This window comes from Musa acuminata, chromosome BXJ1-5 (genome assembly GCF_036884655.1).
Source record: "Musa acuminata AAA Group cultivar baxijiao chromosome BXJ1-5, Cavendish_Baxijiao_AAA, whole genome shotgun sequence".
NCBI lineage: Eukaryota > Viridiplantae > Streptophyta > Magnoliopsida > Zingiberales > Musaceae > Musa > Musa acuminata.
The window spans coordinates 14637773-14655152 of NC_088331.1; the positions used below are offsets into that span (position 1 = coordinate 14637773).

A 17380-nucleotide genomic window follows, 5' to 3' on the forward strand; every position below is an offset into this window, starting at 1 on the left:
GAATTGACAGCAATATCTCAGTTTATATGACAACAAGGATGTCCAATTTAATCAGGAAAATTTCGGCAGTAACAGCAAGAAAATTGGTGTAAGTTGCGATAGCAGAATTCTCGTCGAAAAATTTCAGTAGTTTACGATGAAAATTTGCAGCAACATAAAATCATTTTTAAAGATGAATTCCTTAATAGATCAACCTTAGATGGAAGCCAAGATGATCTATGAAGTATATAAGAAATTTTATTCAAAAAAGATTGCAAATAGATGAGTTAAGGCAACAATATGCGGCTGAAATTTTCTGCAGCACAGGTTTTCAAGTGTAGTAGATTGGACGTAAAAGATCAGTGGTTTATATTGAGAATTTTTCGACGAAATCAAAGGGAAATATACTAGTAGAAAGTGTCAAAGCTATCATAAAAATTTCGTAAAGATTTGGATAGAAAAAATATAGTATCAAGATCAAACAAACAGTGCTATGGGGCTGAAATTCTGCAATGTATCTTTCGTCGTAGAGATGAAAACTTTTGGACGAAAAGTTTATGCAGTAATATAGGAACAATTTTTTCTTGTATTTTCGAATAGGGATAACTAAATTGCAACAGCAGTAAGGTAGGAAACCAGAACCTGTTGCAATTCACGGGGAGATCAAAGGATGATCTGCGGTGGTGGAGATGACGGTGGAATTTGGCGACGATCTTTTAAGCAATTGTGGGAATTGCTTTGGGCGACTGTGGAGGGCTAATGGATGGCTATGGAAGGGCAACGAAATGCCAAGAAAGCTGCTCTGATACCAAGTGTTAGAACCCTTGCAGATTCTAAACTTAGGGTTGACCTCTTTAGGGAATCGGCCTCCTTGGAACTCTATAGGGGTTCCTCCCTCCAAGTTGCTGCTCAAAGGCTGTAGAAAAGATTCATCTATTGCTTATGAAAAGAGGAGGAATACATAGCTATTTATAGGGCTTCTAAACCCTAACTCATAATAGGATTCCTACTCAAGACTCCTACTTCTAACCAACTCCTAATAGGACTCATACTTAAGACTCTTATTCCCTTACAACTCCTAATTCTTCTCTAAGAAACAACCTCCTAACCCTAGCCGGCCTCTTCACCTCTTTAATAGGAGTCGGCTTAGGTAGGTTTTACATGAATGTCCCTCTCAATTAGGACTCTCCTAGCTAGAGTCTTAACAGTAGAGGCCCTGCGATGTGTTGGTAGAGGCCACACATGGAGAGATCGGAGTCTGAGTTTATCCCACAAATCAAGATATAATGGAGATGTCACCAGGAGGTGACATGGTGCAGCGGATTATTGTGGAATAGTTTGAGACAATGCGACACAGATGAGAGAAGTCCCGTGAGGGACTTGATTATATGGAGGAATGATTGGGAGCTACTGAGAGCTCCAGTTCGGTGAACAACATGACGGCAATAACGATTATGAATTCAAGGAGTGATTGTCATGGTACCACAGATACGAGTCTTTCGTGCGTGTATTGAATTTTTCATCGGATGAAAACTTTGGTCATAATCATACGAGGATTGTGTACCACTGATGGGGAACTCCGAGTGAAAGTACCAGGGAGTCCCTATATGGGAGGCTTGATCATATAGAGGTATGATATAAGCGGTTGGAGAATTGGATTGCTCTAAAGTTCATATTCGCTTAAGGGATCCCGGTAAGTCAGAAGACAAGGACGAGTAAATGAACGTTGTTACCAAGGAAGCTAAGGAGGACAGAATCAGTGCGAGCTCTGCAATATGATGGTGGAGGTCATATATAGGAGTTGCAGCTTATCTTTCCATCGACCAAGGGGAACTGCTCAGAGAACACAGAGGTGTTGAAGTAGGTGGTCGAAAGAGGTGAGGAAGCGATGACGAGTCCAAAGGGACTCAACTACCCGAAACCAAGTGTCGGTTAAAATGGAGGTGGACTCAAAGGAGTGCTATAGTGTCGCCGAAGTGGATCTATTCGATCGTGAAGAAAGGGACGTAAATACTAGGCAATGAATAGTAGGCCATGGTCATGGCAATGCCATGATATCGTAGAGTGGGACTTCCGTGTTAGTATATAGTGCTTCTCATCAAAATAGCCGAAAGTGGAGGACTTTGAGTTGATGCAGGAGTGCTCGACTATGAAACGAAGTAGGCAGTATGTAGTGTTGTACCTTTTCTACTTAGAGGAGTAGGCGGTATAGATGATGGAGAAGATGATACAATCCTATAAGCGACCAAAACTTCTTGCATTCCAAAAGTTTGACGGTAGTGAGAAGGCGAATCGTAGTAGTTAACTCAACGCAAGGAGTGCAAACACTTTGGGTACTTCGAAAGTGTGAACAAAGAGCAGACACAGGCTAGTAACCAGCTCGATGCATGGAGTACAACCCTTGCGGAGGCGGGCGAAGTCGAGCAACCTTTGTCGTCTCAACTTTCAAGAGAATATATGAAACCAAGTACCACAGTTCTCTTATATATCGAGCAAAGGAGCTTTGCATATGTTCAAAGACTATTTGAAGAAACTTAGTGAAAGACAATAATTGTTAAATCCTCACCAATGGTGATCGGTGCTACTGAGAGTAGACTGCCCACTTTATTTTCCAACAAAATGCTAATCGAAAGTGGAAGTGATGCAAACTTACTTGGAGGCGACAACTAAGTAGATGAGGAATAGATGGTCTAATTTTGTGGAGGAAAGATCCTAAAAACTTTAAAGTCTGCGAGGCAATGCTCGTTAAAGCTCCAACAAGCATCCACCTAGTTTAAGCGGCATGAGACGTTTAAGAGATTGACGCATAACAAGGAAGGTCTTTTCCTTTATCTGAAGGATACATTAGAACCAATAAGGATTAGCACAAATCGGCCAACCCCACATCAGAGTCAAAGTCATTGGCAACTTGAAGCAGTGTGGTGGATCAAAGTCCGACTTCTTAACAATAGCAACGGAGAGTAATTGGGAGCCAAGGGGCACGTTGCAAACAGAGCAGAAGATTGAAGATTTAGTAAAGGTGAGGAGATGCAGCATTCACAAAGGTTTCGAAGAGGACGTCGAAGGAATAAGTGGGGGAGAATATCATGGACAAAACTATAAAAGGGGTGTTCGATGTAATACTTATGTATGCTTGTGTCTTTCAGTTTTGTTTATGCTTTGCACAGTATATAAATGACTTATAGTAGGCTTGGTAGCCCTATTTTGGTTGGCTTTTGTTGCCATTTCAAATTTGTAAACTCAGGTTATGTGCAGTCATCGTGTAGAGGCAAAACTAGTTAGAAATAGGCCATTCAGGTAGCCATTTTGAGGGTTTTCTAGCTTTGCAGAGTGGTGTGGAATGTCAGCCAGTACAACACCTAAGAGCTATCCAGGTGGCACATGATTAGATGGGCCTTTAGGGTAGTATCTAAGGCTGGTTCACTGTTTTGTTCATAGTAGTGTCATATGGGCACTTATAAGGACTTTTGGTCGTAGCGGACTACCTTGGACCCTTTGTTGTGCGATCATTCAGAACTTACGAAGTCTATGTTTGTAATTTACATTGTCTATCATGTGTTTGCTGAAATGACTGCTTATGGATCCTGAGTTAAATGCTTTCTTTATCCCGTCTTTTTTTTTGTAGGTCCTTAAGGGACCATAAGAAGTTTCAATGAGTCTAACCTTTTACGGACGGACACGCAAGGGTACTGCACGACTTAGGTACAACCATCTAAGTTTGTGACAATTGGTTAAGTGTCTTTAGTTCATCAAGTAGTTTGACTCGATGTTGTTTGGCTCCTTCCATCACGTTCTAACTGAGGGGGATCTTCCTCCTACTGGAGAAGTTATTCCTTTTCTTCTATTACCTTAGTAATAAAACGTTAAGAATGTGAAGGATCTCCCACCTCATCAAGCAAATGATTCTCTTGGTTTTTCATTGCTTCGACCCAATTCTATCATCGGTTGTGAATCTTTATTGTAGTATTCAAGGTCGACGAGATCAATCTCTGATTCCTCTAGCTCCTTGTCCAACTCGGCACACCGTAATCTTAGCCGCATGTTTTATTAGACATATACTAGTTTCTTCAATTGTTTTTATGATAATTTGTTACAAATTTTCATGTGAATCAATGCGAATGTTGACTAGTTACATTCGTAAATTTGGTGCGGATCCTCTAAATTAGTCTTTAGAGCCTGTGGCTTCTAAATTTGTTTATTCTTCCTTTTTTGTGTTTTTATTTTATCAATAAAATGAATTCTGGATAGGCAAAAACCTATCTTTTGCCTCAGATAACAGGATTTAGACTTTTAGAGTATTCAAGACAAGTATCTTTAAATGACATGTGCCTAGATGCTAGGCAACCCAATTTCTGAACCTTTCTGTTTCCAACATGCGTATCCTCTTGATTACCTGCTTTGAATTACTTAAACTCTGGGTTTTTAGTGGTCATCTTGATACTTATTATCATCTAAATACAGTTTATGAATTTTTACCTAAGATTTATTAAAATCCAAACCTTATACATGATAGAAAGTCTAGGTCATTAAACCAAAAATAAAATAACAACTTTTGTAAAACTACAAAATAATAAAGTGTCATTTTCGTTTATTTTTCTTTGTTATTTCATGTCACAATCAAAACTGAAGTTCGGGGGTAAGCAAATGATAACAAGGACATTTTTGTTGAAGTAATGTGTTCTTCATATAGTTCCAATAAATACAACATAAACTGTAAAATATTATGAGATAGTAAAACTTAGTCAGGAATGAAGTAAAATGGAAGCTAGAAATTTTAGTCAAAATATATTCAACAATTGGGAAATGTTGGTCTGTTAGAGCATGTTGCTATGTCCAATTAAGTAGAAAATCCAGAAGAGTTTTGTATAGGCATCTCTTTTTTTGTTTTGAGGAAAGCATACTTGTGTCACCTTTGTATTGCAGATAATATTACATCTTTTCCTGAACTAGATTGCTTCATTTCTTGTCAAATATGTATTGCAGATCTCTTGCTTATCATGTATTTTCATAGAGCATTAAACCATGAGCATATTAGTAATAGTTGTTTTTCAATCTTGTATACTTTGGCTTTTTCATATTTTTTTTCTCTTATTCAATAAGATCTTTAGTTTGCACTTGCTTCTTGATTCCTGGAAATATGACTTTAAAGAGAAGGAAAGTAGTTATCCCAGCTGTCTTATATATGAGTTACTGCCACAAGATGTTGGTAATGATGTAGTTTAAATCTTTTGTCACTATGTACTTTTCCTGCTGAAGCTGTGGACTTAAACCGTTCTAAGTGATCTGACAGTTCTTTGAAAGACTAGCGATATGCGTATGCAATACTTGATGATAACTACTATATGTATCATGTCCTCATTGGCCAAATTTACATTAAAGATATGCAGTTATTGGATTTTTGCATTCTTTTGACTTTTTGCAGTATTGATTTCTGAGCAGGGTTCTTATTATCTTTAGAAATGGACTTATTAGCTTATGGGGAATTCAAGAAAGTAAAGTATTGCTTGTTGCTGGTGGAAATGCACAACATTCATCGCAGGAACCAAAGCTTGTTGTATCAGCATCCTGGGCATGTGTCTTTGGAAGTAAAGTTGTTGTTGGATATAGTAGCGGAGATATATTTCTTTGGGCCATACCAGTATTTTTAGATCATAATAGTGAAGCACTACGGAATCATAAGGACTCTTATGCTTCTCAAAATGTTCCTCTTCTTAAGCTCAACCTAGGATATAAGATGGACAAAGTCCCTATAGTTTCTTTAAGGTGGTTTGCCCACGATGAAAGTTCAGGTCATTTGTATGTTAATGGTTTCAGTGATTCTGGATCTTCTCATTCCTTTCAGGTACAAACTTTCTGGTCTTCGATATTCTAAAAGTTTGTTGCTTATCACATGTCAAACATTTTGGATTCTTGAATATATCAATCTCAGACAGGTTCCAGAATTTCTTAGAAATAGTGCACTATTGGGGTATTTGGACAACTGATATAATACAAGACTCACGACTGAAGCATGTGAAATCAGAGTTCCTTTTTTACCAGTGTTTATGTTTAGTGGACTGTATCTTTAAGTGCTAGACACAAAAAACCAACTCGAAAAGTTGATATATAGTTGATGTTTGAGACCATTGTGGTGTTCGACATTTATATTAATATATAAATATATTAGAGTTGGAGGTTAAAGAATGTTCCACTGATTCTTGAAACTTGCTCTTTTGTAGCTTTGGGGATAAAAATTTGGAACTATGCTTGGTAAAATAGGAAATATTCTTTTTTATAATACTTGAACTTTTAAGGGTAGAAATCGAGGATGGATATTACTTTGGTTTAGATGTTATGAAATTTATTATATGATATGACATACTTAGAAGTTAAAACTATATTTATTGAATACTGATTGTTTGCTCAAACATCAATGTGAACTTGTTGTATGTACATTGCATATGTAGAACCTTAAAGTTTTTCTACAATTGTTCGTCAGTAAGCTCCAGGATGCGCACCCAATCATTTTCCCTATTAAACTAATTTTGTTGTTTTTTTCTTCTGGCTAAGGATTCTTTTTACAGGTGAAATTTGAATAGCATAAAAGGTCTCTCAAATATGTTTTTTCTTTGTTTAACTAAGTACAGGTCATTATTATTAATGAGAGCACTCAAACTAGAACAATCAAGTTGGTGCTTCCATTGACTGAACCTTGTTTAGGAATGGAAATTGTTTCATGCTTCAGCAACCAAAGCAAAAACAAACAGAATACTCTGGTTCTCTTGCTTAGATCAGGCCGCTTATGTCTCTATGATGATTCAGCAATTGAACAGTATTTGTTGCACTGTCAATCAAAATCACCCCCAACTCTTCCAAAGCAGTTTATGGTGACACTGCCATTTGGTGACTCTAGAATCACTGCTGCCAAACTGTACATAGGCCCATCAAGTCCTGTGGAAGAGGTATGTTATATGTTATTAGGTACACCTCAATGATTATATTTCTCTGTTCTATTAATATGCCATCATAAATATCTTTTGATTGTTGCAACAGTCTGTTGCTATGCAGGACCATATATTGTTACCCAACAAATACTCCTCTCTCTTCTCAATTAATATGAAGGAAAAAGATGGAAGTCGTCGAAGTTCTGCACACTTTAGCGGTTTTTTGAAGGCAAAAAACCTTTTGGTTACCGGGCATGTTGATGGAGCTATCAACTTTTGGGATGCATCATGCCCCCTTTTGTTTCCACTTTTGTCAATAGAGCAGCAGGTATTTTTATATTAGAGTATGTATCTGAGTTGTTACAGAATATGGATATGTATTAGATCCTGGAGAACTTTTGTTGATCAATTTGACAGTCTTTTCTGATTTACATTTTTATGTCAGTTTAATGAAAGTTCATCAACTGCTCCAGTTACATCATTGCATTTTGATGTTTCTTCACACATCCTTGTATCTGGCGACCAAAGTGGATCAGTAAGCTGCTTGCATTGATAAAAATAAAATAAACTGTATGATGAATCTGATACTTTGTTTATGCATTAAGCTTGTTGGTTTTGCAGATTCGCATTTTCATCTTCAAAAAATTTCAGGAAACCTCAGAAAGCATTTTTTCATTTCTGCAAGGTAATACTTTAATTATCTATTGAAAATTTATTAGCCAATTACCTTTTCCATCATATGAGATTGAGATTTAAAATCCTCAAGTGGATACATGTAATTATGGTGTTCATTTACTCACATTAGGAGAAACTTAATGAAACTTAAGATGTTTAAAAGTTTGCAGATTAATATTCTGGAATTAGTGATACAGCCACATTATATCATCTAACCTCTAGCAAAGTGTGGCAATAGACAGACTCAAGCGAGGATTTAATAAATATAAATCTAGATTAGAAACATATAGGTGTTTGGTTTGATCCAGTAAAAAATATAACCTATAGAGTTATTTTGTTTCAATATGCATTAATTAATGGATATACACACTTGCCATTCATTTCTCTCTTCATAATCATGGTTTGCCTTGTTAAGAGGCTATATAATGAGTTCCAAAAAGCCAATATATCTTCATTTGAGCATTTAGGGACATGCATTATTAGACATATGTTATTAGACATGTAAGGCTGACTAAACATATGTTATTAGACATGTAATTCTCTTGGATCTTGATGATGTTGCATGAAAGAAAATCTTTTGGCTTTCCTTCTTTAGTGGTTTAATCCAAGGTTTGAAATATCGTATCGTTAAGGTGTTTCGACATTCGCTCGGTATGGTACGATGCAGTATACCGAGCAGTATATCATTCAGTATACTGCTCAGTATATATATATATATATATAATTCGGCAATGTCGCCTCTCTCTTCTCCCCAAGCAAAGCGACGTCTCCTTGTTTTTATATATAAAATATTTTTTAAAATATTTTTTATATATAAAAGATTTATATATATATATAATATTTATATATAAAAAAAAATTTATATATAAAATATTTTTATAAAAGGCGACGTCGCCTTTAAATATATATATATATATATAATTTTTTTTTTTTCCTTCCCCGGGCAACATCGTCGAGGCGATGTGACGTCACCTTTTTCAGCGACGTCGCCTATATATATATATATATATATATATATATATATACAAGGTATGCAATTTTGTACCGTACCAGAGTTTCAATGTTCACTCGGTACGGTACGAAACTATATACCGCTCGGTATATATATATATATATATAATATTATAAAGGCGACGTCGCATCAGTTTAGAAGTATTGGTTAGCTCGTGGCTGATCTACATCATCTCAAATTCTAAATTACGCAAAGCTTAATATTAATTGTGTTGGCTTATCAAGGTGGATATGATCTCTTAATCACCACTTATACAAGGTATCTACTCTTTGGTTGATCTTCAGTATCTTATTCATGTAGAATTTAATATTACTTGGCTTATTTCAGTATTTCTGGTAATGGGATTTTCAACCACTGATGAAGTTCATTCTTTAATTTTTAAAATTTTAAAAATGAAAAAGGATCTGGGCTTACCACCCAGTCTAGGCCTATTACTGTGCCTAAACAGGCCTTACGCTTGGTTCACAGGGCTTACCTAGCAGTAAGCCCTGTATTCCACATGAACCGCCTGAATGCTGGTCCTCATGCCACTCTGCGGCGGACTGGTAAACACCATCTGTGGGCAAAATTACATTTCTTGCTTATTTCATCCCATACCTGACTTACTGTGCAAATACATGTTACTTTGTTCTTTTTATGATTGTCAAACACAATTGTATCTTATTCAATATGACAACCAAGAAGTATTCCTATTTGTTGTTATTTCTTATAAGACAATTTCTCTCTTCCTTTTTTTACCTTGACCCTAAGGAACGAAGCAACACAATTTAAAAGTACACATGACAATTCTTGTAAAGACACTTATAGTGGTTAAGCCAGTATTGGACCATGCCAGCTTCATGTTGCCTCCATCAAACTAGACCAAAGCCAAATTTACAGCATCTTGCAGTTTACTTGTTTCAAGGCACATGCATAAACCTTGTAAACAAGTGCTCCTTTTTTCTTCAAATTAAGGACAAAGCCAGACACTGATAGATCTAACATTTCAATAAGATTTGACCCTCTTAATACAATGCAACAATGCCATAAGGATAATTATACTAGAAGTAATTATTCTGGTTAAAAAATGATACAATAAAATAGTAAAGAAAATTTAGAATAGTAAAAATTGTGAACTTTTTTGTCATCAAATTTAGAATTTCACACCAAGTCCTGGAGCTTTCTAGGTTTGTTAGCCTTATATTAGTACCTTGTGCATTTAGTAAGGGATGCTTGTTAGTCAATGGATGTCAAGCAATTTTCTGGACTTTAGCTTTGATTGATTTGCTTCAGAGTTTGGAATGAACTATTTAACGAAGTAAAATCTTCTGTTAGAAGTTGGATATTTCTTCTGTAGACTATTTGGAAACATCTTTAATCTTTGCACATGTTTTGAATGAAAAATCAGCAAAGCAAGGTGACAACTACACAGTTCATAATGTCAACCTCAAGGGAGCAATAATGTCCATCAGTATGAATATGGATTCTAAACTTCTTGCTGTGGGAACAGACAAAGGATATGTAAGTACTCCTGGACTATTGAACTATTGAAATTGAGATTCCTCTTATCTTTTAGTTAGTTGTTTTCATTTGTTTTTTAATATCACTTTAAACTAGTTTGCTAATTTTTAGTTCAATTTCTTACCTGGATGACTAAATTAGAAGATCAGAATCATGCATAGCTTGCACTAGTTAGAAAAGTTAATGCAAACTATTGTTTAACTGAACTTTCATCTCTATCAATAGTGATTAAAATCTATTAGGATATCTTGACTGTCTACTGGAGTTATGCTATTAAGTATTCTTTTCAAGGACTTAATAATCAGAAAATTTTGTAGAAAGTGGATTTGATGACCCATCAGGATATTCTATTTCCATGCTTGTGGATCTCAAGTCTAATATATTGGAAGTGTAAAGAGATACAAGTACCAAAGTAACTATATATCGGGATAGAAGGAGGAAGTCAATATCTCTAATGAATATCCTTTTCATCTATGGTTGCATAATTTACAAATTTCTTTTTGAATTTGTGAGGTACTCACTGGGCTGACATACAAATATTGATAATGGAGTGATTATATTATAAATAAAACATATGTGGTTATACAGTGTACATAAGAAACTCACATAAAGAATGTGTAGTTTTGATATTTTTATGAAGTTGACTTCGATATTTATGAGGAACTTAACAAGTCTCATTTTTTTATTGAGAAAAAAAGGTATAAACTGCAGGGGTAGAACAACAATATTGACCCTCCCTACTCCCTAGACCCTGCACTGGGAGCCTGGGAGTCTCGTGCACCGGATATATCCTAGTTTACAATGAACTAGATTATTCTTTATACAGAGACTCTGTTGTCATTGCATATAGGGTCATGAAGAAACAAAATTAGGTTTTCTGTAAAGTTTACCTTAAAGCATTTCTCATTTTAATATCTAAAAATGTTTTCCTGTTGCACCAAAAATTATAGTGGAGGATTGCTTTGCTTACTAACATGATATAACTATATTTATTGTCTCAATATTTTATCTTTATATTGGTATGTGAGTATCACTTGCACACAAGAAAGTTCAGCTTCATTCATGCCATACCGCATAGGAACAGAACTAAAATTGCATGGATGTTTGGAGTTATGTCCCTTTCTATTTCTGCATCATGTTATATATTTGCATGTCAAAGAAAATGTTGTCTTCCAGGTATCAGTAATCCAGATGGAAGGGACCACCATCTTATATCAAAAGCAAATACCTGGCCAAGTTTATAGTGGTATCATGTCTTTGCAATTTGTGAATCATGGCCAAAATGGCTCAGAGAACAGCATATTGTTGGTAGGGATGGAGGATTCATCAGTTTTGGCTCTTGAAGAGGATTCAGGGCATGCATTGAGTGCTAATCCAGTCAAGACTAAGAAAACCTGTAAAGCTTTGTTGATGCATATATTGGGTATGCCTTAGTCAGAAGATATTTGTCAATGTAATCCTTTTTTTTCTTAAATGGTCACTTATAAAATGTGAAAAGCCATCAGGATGACATAATATATAGCTGTCTCAAGTCTTTAAATGAAACAGATGCATCACCAAATGGAGTATGCACCTCAGACTGTGTGGATACAAGCAAACAAAGTTATTCAAAACAGTTAATGCAGAAGCAACCACTAGTATTGATTTGCTCTGAAAATGCCATACGTCTGTATGCTTTAAGTCATGTATTACAGGTGATGGTATTTCACATATTTTTCCCTTCCAGTTCCTTGAGCAAGTACAAGAAAAGACTAACTTCCCTTTGGTTTTTATCATCTTAGGGGATTAAGAAGGTTTACAGTAAGAAAAGGCTAGATGGCAGCTGTTATTATGCATCAATTATCCATGGCTCTTCATTGGATGTCGGACTAGCACTTGTGTTTTCCTGTGGCAAGATGGAGATAAGGTGATCCTATCTTCTGTAGAATATGTTATAGTTTTTCTTTTGATTTGATAATGAATCCAATTATAGCTTTGTGTATAGATATGTCCATCTGCTGATTAGGAAATGTTGTTTCTTTATAAGAATTAGTGAGTTGATTTTGTTGGTGGCAGATGCAGAAAAATTAATGTAGCAGGTTTAAATTTGAACTTTGCTTGTCATTCGGTTAGGTCAATCTGCTTCGTTTGAACTAACAGTCTAAGCACATTTACCTGATATTTGAAATTGTCAAATTTCAGATCCCTTCTAGATTTAGCTGTCTTAAATGAGGTTTCCCTGAGAGGATTAACCTATCCAACATTGAAATCACCCCCAAATGCAAATAGTATATTCTGTGTTTCCTCTGAAGGAGAAATTCTTCTGGTGAGAACAATTGTTATTTAATTTGATGTTTAACTCATTAACATTTTCCTGGAAGTTGCTGAGGTTTTTGCATGTGGCTTAGGTCAATGGAGATCAAGCATTGCTCTTTATTTCAGTTTTATCTCATAGGGAAATCTACAGGTACATTATTGAAATTAAACATTTAGACAATCTGTCTGAGGACACAGTTTAACTTATTTCATTTGCTGTTGATGAAGATGATTTAGTTATTATGTTTCAGGTGTTCTATTTTCCTGCTGCTTATAACTTGACTACATTGCTTTTTTCTTTCAAAAATACTTTCTTTGATGTAATAATACTCTTGTGGATATTAATATTTAGAATTTCTTTTAAAACTAAAGTCCATATGCATATTAGTAATAACTTTCGATGAGGGCAAGCCTTAGTACAACAGCATGGTTACTCCTTTATGATTAGAGTTTGAATCATGGAAACAACTTCTCTACTTCTAGTGGTAATATTGCATATATTCATCCATTCCAGAGCCCCACATTGGCAGGAAACTCGTACATCGAGTGTGTTCCCATATATTATTAGTAGCATTCGATAAGTTTTTTGTTTGCATGGAATTGATATCAACAAATGTTTTAATAAGGTTAGAAGAAAGTTTCCCATTCTCAATATGTAGCCAATGCTATGAAAACTGGTACTAGTCTGTGCTATAACTTTGAACAAGAAAGGCCTACCCTTAACCCAAAAGGTTTCATGTAGGTGGAAAGACCAACCCTGCAGTATTTCTAGTACCGAACACATTTGTAATAAGGCAACTTTTTGAGACTTCTCTATATAGGGAAAGAATCTTATTAGTCAAGTACTCAACTGTGTTACAAATAAAATAAATTTGTGGTTCTACAAGCTTTCTTTGGGAACCCACCTAATTTTGTTTTAGTTATTATCAGGCATTTAGAGTATATTACCAATGTTTACATGGAGGGTCTTGCCCCACAAGAAGGGACTTCTTGCATGAAGAATCCCCAAAAAGAGAGGAAAAAGGTAAAATATTGAAGTGCCACTTATCTTGTTGGCTATAGAGTTTACATTATATGAGAAAGATCATGTTATCCAGGGAATATTTGGCATGGTTGTCAAAGATCTGAAAGGAAACAAAACAAAACATGGCAAAGAAAATGATGCTGATGATTCAAGTATTTCTGAAGAACTCTCAGCTTTATTTTCAACAGTTAATTTCTTACATTCTGATGAGACAAGGTGTAGCTCAGTTGTAAATAATGAAGATGTTGAGCTGGACATAGGTAATTGCCATAATTTCTATTCACCTTATTATGTTTTAGCATGCTTACATAGAAACATGTCTTTTCTACCCATGAAGATGATATTGACCTTGAAGATACCAAAGAAAAACACAAAGGTTTGAACTTGGCTGTTTTGGACAAGCAGAAGTTAGGAAAGAAACTCCATGCTCTCAAAGGTCAGTACAAAATGTTCACTTTATTAATTATGAGTGATTCTTTTGGGACAATTTTGTAATTTCAACTTGACAATTTAGTTTTCAAATTTTGCTCGGATAGGAACTGTAGGAAAATTGAAGTTGAATATAGAAGAAAAGATGAACTCAAGAAAAGATAAGCACGAGGAGGAGAAGGATATTAGTGCGGTTGATAAGATCAAGCAAAAGTATGGATATGCAACAAATGACGTGAGTAAAATTCATCCGCACTCCCACTGCAAAACTTTGACAATTAAAATTTAGAACTTACATTTCAATTGCTTCAAACTTCCTGTTTGGTTTTACCTTCCTATAATGTTAGTAACACATCTATAAGTTTTGCCATAATTTTTTTTTATATGCTTCTAAATAAGATCATCAACATACCTTGCCATCTTGACCTATTCCTGAATTAAGAACATGTCAGAAATTTGAACCAATTTCAACTGGGTCTTTATTTTTTTTATTTTTTCTCCTTTATGTTGCTCAAGGTTTCAAAAGCTGCAGTATTTTAGATGCAAGGCCAGTACATATCTTCCAATTCAGTTTGTTTGCTGCTCTAACACCTAATATCAATATCATAGTAGCTTTTAATATTCTTTGTCTTAGTGTACTTACGGTTACGGTTAATAACCATAACCGTACTTATGGTTACGGTTAGTGTACTTCCTTCCCTTAAACTCTCAATCTGGTGTGAAAGCAATCGAAAGAAGAGAATTGATCAAATTATTGAGTCAGTTGTTCGCCCGAGAGAATTAATCCCCTGTGAATCAGCTATTAGCTTTGGAGTAAAGGAAGCAAATTGGCTTGACGCTTGACGTTGGTAGAGATTATGAGTCTCTTTTTCCTTACGCTTTTGCTCAAAGTGTTGTTGGTCTTCAAGTAGAGTTCCGCTCACGCTAGGCAAAAACAGTGTCTTGTATAGAAACAGTAAATAGAGAATCAGCAACTGGTATAGCTTAGTCTGAAGTTTTGATACTGTTTGAAGCGTTATTGTCGGCTTATGAAACTTACTTTACCTAATGCATCAACTTGTTCTTTATACTAGATTTACATACCCAGATAATCACAAATAGGTCTTTCCACTAAATCATCTATTATGATTCTCTTTGTTTTGTCCACCCCAATGATTGATTCTCTTTGTTGTTGTCATCCTGTCTTCATTGTCATTGTCATCATCGTTATCATTGTCAACTTTTATGTGATTCTGTTAGTTTTCTTTAGGGCAAAGATTAATAAAGTAACAGTCTGACCCAGTTATGGTATCAAATATACAGTTCAACTTTCGTTATAACACAATTTCTTTTTAATTTTTGTTTATTCAGTGATATTGGGTGGTATATGTTGATATATTGAAATTGATATCAGACAGATTTAAACATCACTTCAGGGTGCTTGTCAATAACTTCCACTTTCTTTCTACTTTGTAATATGTTCGTGTGTGCTCAAAATCTGATGCCCCAGAATAGTTTTCTACTTTTCTTATTGTTTTATTTGTGTTATCTTAGTTATTGAATTTGATATGCTTGTTTATTTTTAGCCATTAAATGAGCCCACTCTTTTTCCTGATATTTTCGTAGCTTGTACACCTTTTATTTTGAGGAAGCTCTAGCATTTGTGTTGGAAACTATTATTTTCTTTTCATAGCTTTGTAGCATTCACAGTTTATGATGCATTGCCTTGATACAGGAGTCAAATACTGTAAAGATGGCAGAGAGCAAATTGAGGGAGAATGTCATAAAGCTGAAGGTATTAACTTGTCCCAAATTTGAGTGTCATTTTCCCTTGTCAACTTTATTGGATTGATAACAATGAAGTCAGCCTTGGAAGAAAAGCTAACAAGAAAGCAATGGAGATTTAGATTTCTCTTCTTTCTTTTTTTCTTCCATGAAAATCTTGATATGATTTCTGATATTACATATCATAAATACCTTTCTCAAGTCCCACTTTTTATTGTTGTCTCTTTAGAATGTATGTTCAATTTTGATGAGGTCAAGTTTGCAAATCTCATGGTTGATACAGAACAAAAGATACTGATTCAACCAATTACTGGTATCAAAATATATAGCTAGATGCGGCTACATTCATTTATCCATCATTTCTATTGAATGACACTAGGTGATGCAGGTACACTCATTTATCTGTCTGGTATGCTGGTATCATATTGGTATGATAGGTTGCTAAAACATATATCGGGTGAGATTTAAATCATTGGACGAGGTACTCGTAAATGATTAGTCAAGGATCAATGCAAATCAATGATAAGTTGCATTTCTAGTATCATAGAAGCTAAGAAAAGATATTATAATAAAAGATATACAATCATATAATGATGTTCATTACTGTGCTTCGTTCTACTGTTTACCATCAGATGATTTAAATGGTCTAACAGTTCTAAAGTAAATTCTAGCCTTTTCGTGTTTTTTTTGTTCTATTGAATTTGTAGGCAAGCCTTGTACACTTCTACTGCCTAGGATTGTGTTGTATTGTTAACTAAAATTTAAAAATGTGGTGCAAAAGTTTTTAAGTGAACTGGAGAACTGAGGAACAAGTTAGAAAGTGAATCGAAAGTGAATATATTTTTTTTCTAGATTCCCTTCACGGTCGTACACTCACTCACTCTCATTCCCTTCTAAAGTTCTCTCAACCCTTTTAAATAATTCCAGAACATCAAGGGAGGAGTATTTCTCTTACATCTCTTCTGAATTTCTTGTAGATCTAAGACAGATCCATAAGGAACAAGGGTTGATCATTGTGGATCTACACTAGATCTGAATATAACCAGTCTTATGTTAGCCTAGATAGATCCATATGAATGGATCTAGTATTTATTTTTTTCTAGATTGAAATCACTTTATTATTATCATATGAAACGGATCTAACCTAGATTCATGCGGATCTATGCTTAGATCCATATGGATCTCAGCTAGATCAAAATGGATTGGTATTTTATTGTTTTCTTGATTGAAATCAGTTTATTGTTATCAATATTGATAATATTTGCCAAGAATAAGTGAGACAGAATCCTAAATTAGTATTTATTTGCAGATTTTTCTATCTTTTTTAGTGCCATGGTACATACAGCCATATGTATGCCCGTGTGTATCTGACCCATACCAATCTGAGGATGGACTGATATAGGTTCAATTTGCGAAATTGAATTTCCTTGGGTTAAGTTGATACCCAAAAATTCAATTAGTATTTATAAGTATATAAGTAGGATCATAGAGTTTATTGGTAAAACAAAGTAAGATGAAATATAGGGAGTTGAATGTTACATTAGCAAACATCAATTTTGGCCATTCTGACTTGAAAATATATATTCATTGAAATTGAGGGCTTTGCTTTGACAATAAATTAAGCCTACAAATGAACCACACTATCTTTTCATAAGAAGAATCTCATTCTCACCATCTTTTCCTGTTCCATTGCTTTTGACAAAATACATTGACTACTTTCTTCTGATGCATTAAGAGGACAAATGCTACTATGTGTCTTGGCAAAATCTTGGTGCGAAT

At 35.0% G+C, this 17380-nt stretch overlaps 1 protein-coding gene across 4 annotated transcripts in view; it reads left to right on the forward strand.

The window, feature by feature from the left end:
- Positions 1-17380, forward strand: part of LOC135673854 (uncharacterized) — a 40385-nt gene that overhangs the window by 22528 nt on the left and 477 nt on the right. Inside the window, exons 8-23 of one of the 4 annotated variants that reach the window (XM_065183232.1) lie at positions 5419-5821; positions 6606-6920; positions 7012-7230; positions 7348-7437; positions 7524-7587; positions 9977-10089; positions 11266-11512; positions 11638-11783; positions 11871-11995; positions 12271-12394; positions 12477-12535; positions 13315-13408; positions 13482-13668; positions 13746-13844; positions 13945-14072; positions 15552-15611. In XM_065183232.1, coding sequence (XP_065039304.1) covers positions 5419-5821; positions 6606-6920; positions 7012-7230; positions 7348-7437; positions 7524-7587; positions 9977-10089; positions 11266-11512; positions 11638-11783; positions 11871-11995; positions 12271-12394; positions 12477-12535; positions 13315-13408; positions 13482-13668; positions 13746-13844; positions 13945-14072; positions 15552-15611 — 2473 coding nt within the window. The remainder of the gene's footprint in view (positions 1-5418; positions 5822-6605; positions 6921-7011; positions 7231-7347; positions 7438-7523; positions 7588-9976; positions 10090-11265; positions 11513-11637; positions 11784-11870; positions 11996-12270; positions 12395-12476; positions 12536-13314; positions 13409-13481; positions 13669-13745; positions 13845-13944; positions 14073-15551; positions 15612-17380) is intronic. The other 3 variants (XM_065183233.1, XM_065183234.1, XM_065183235.1) reach the window with 3 other exon arrangements.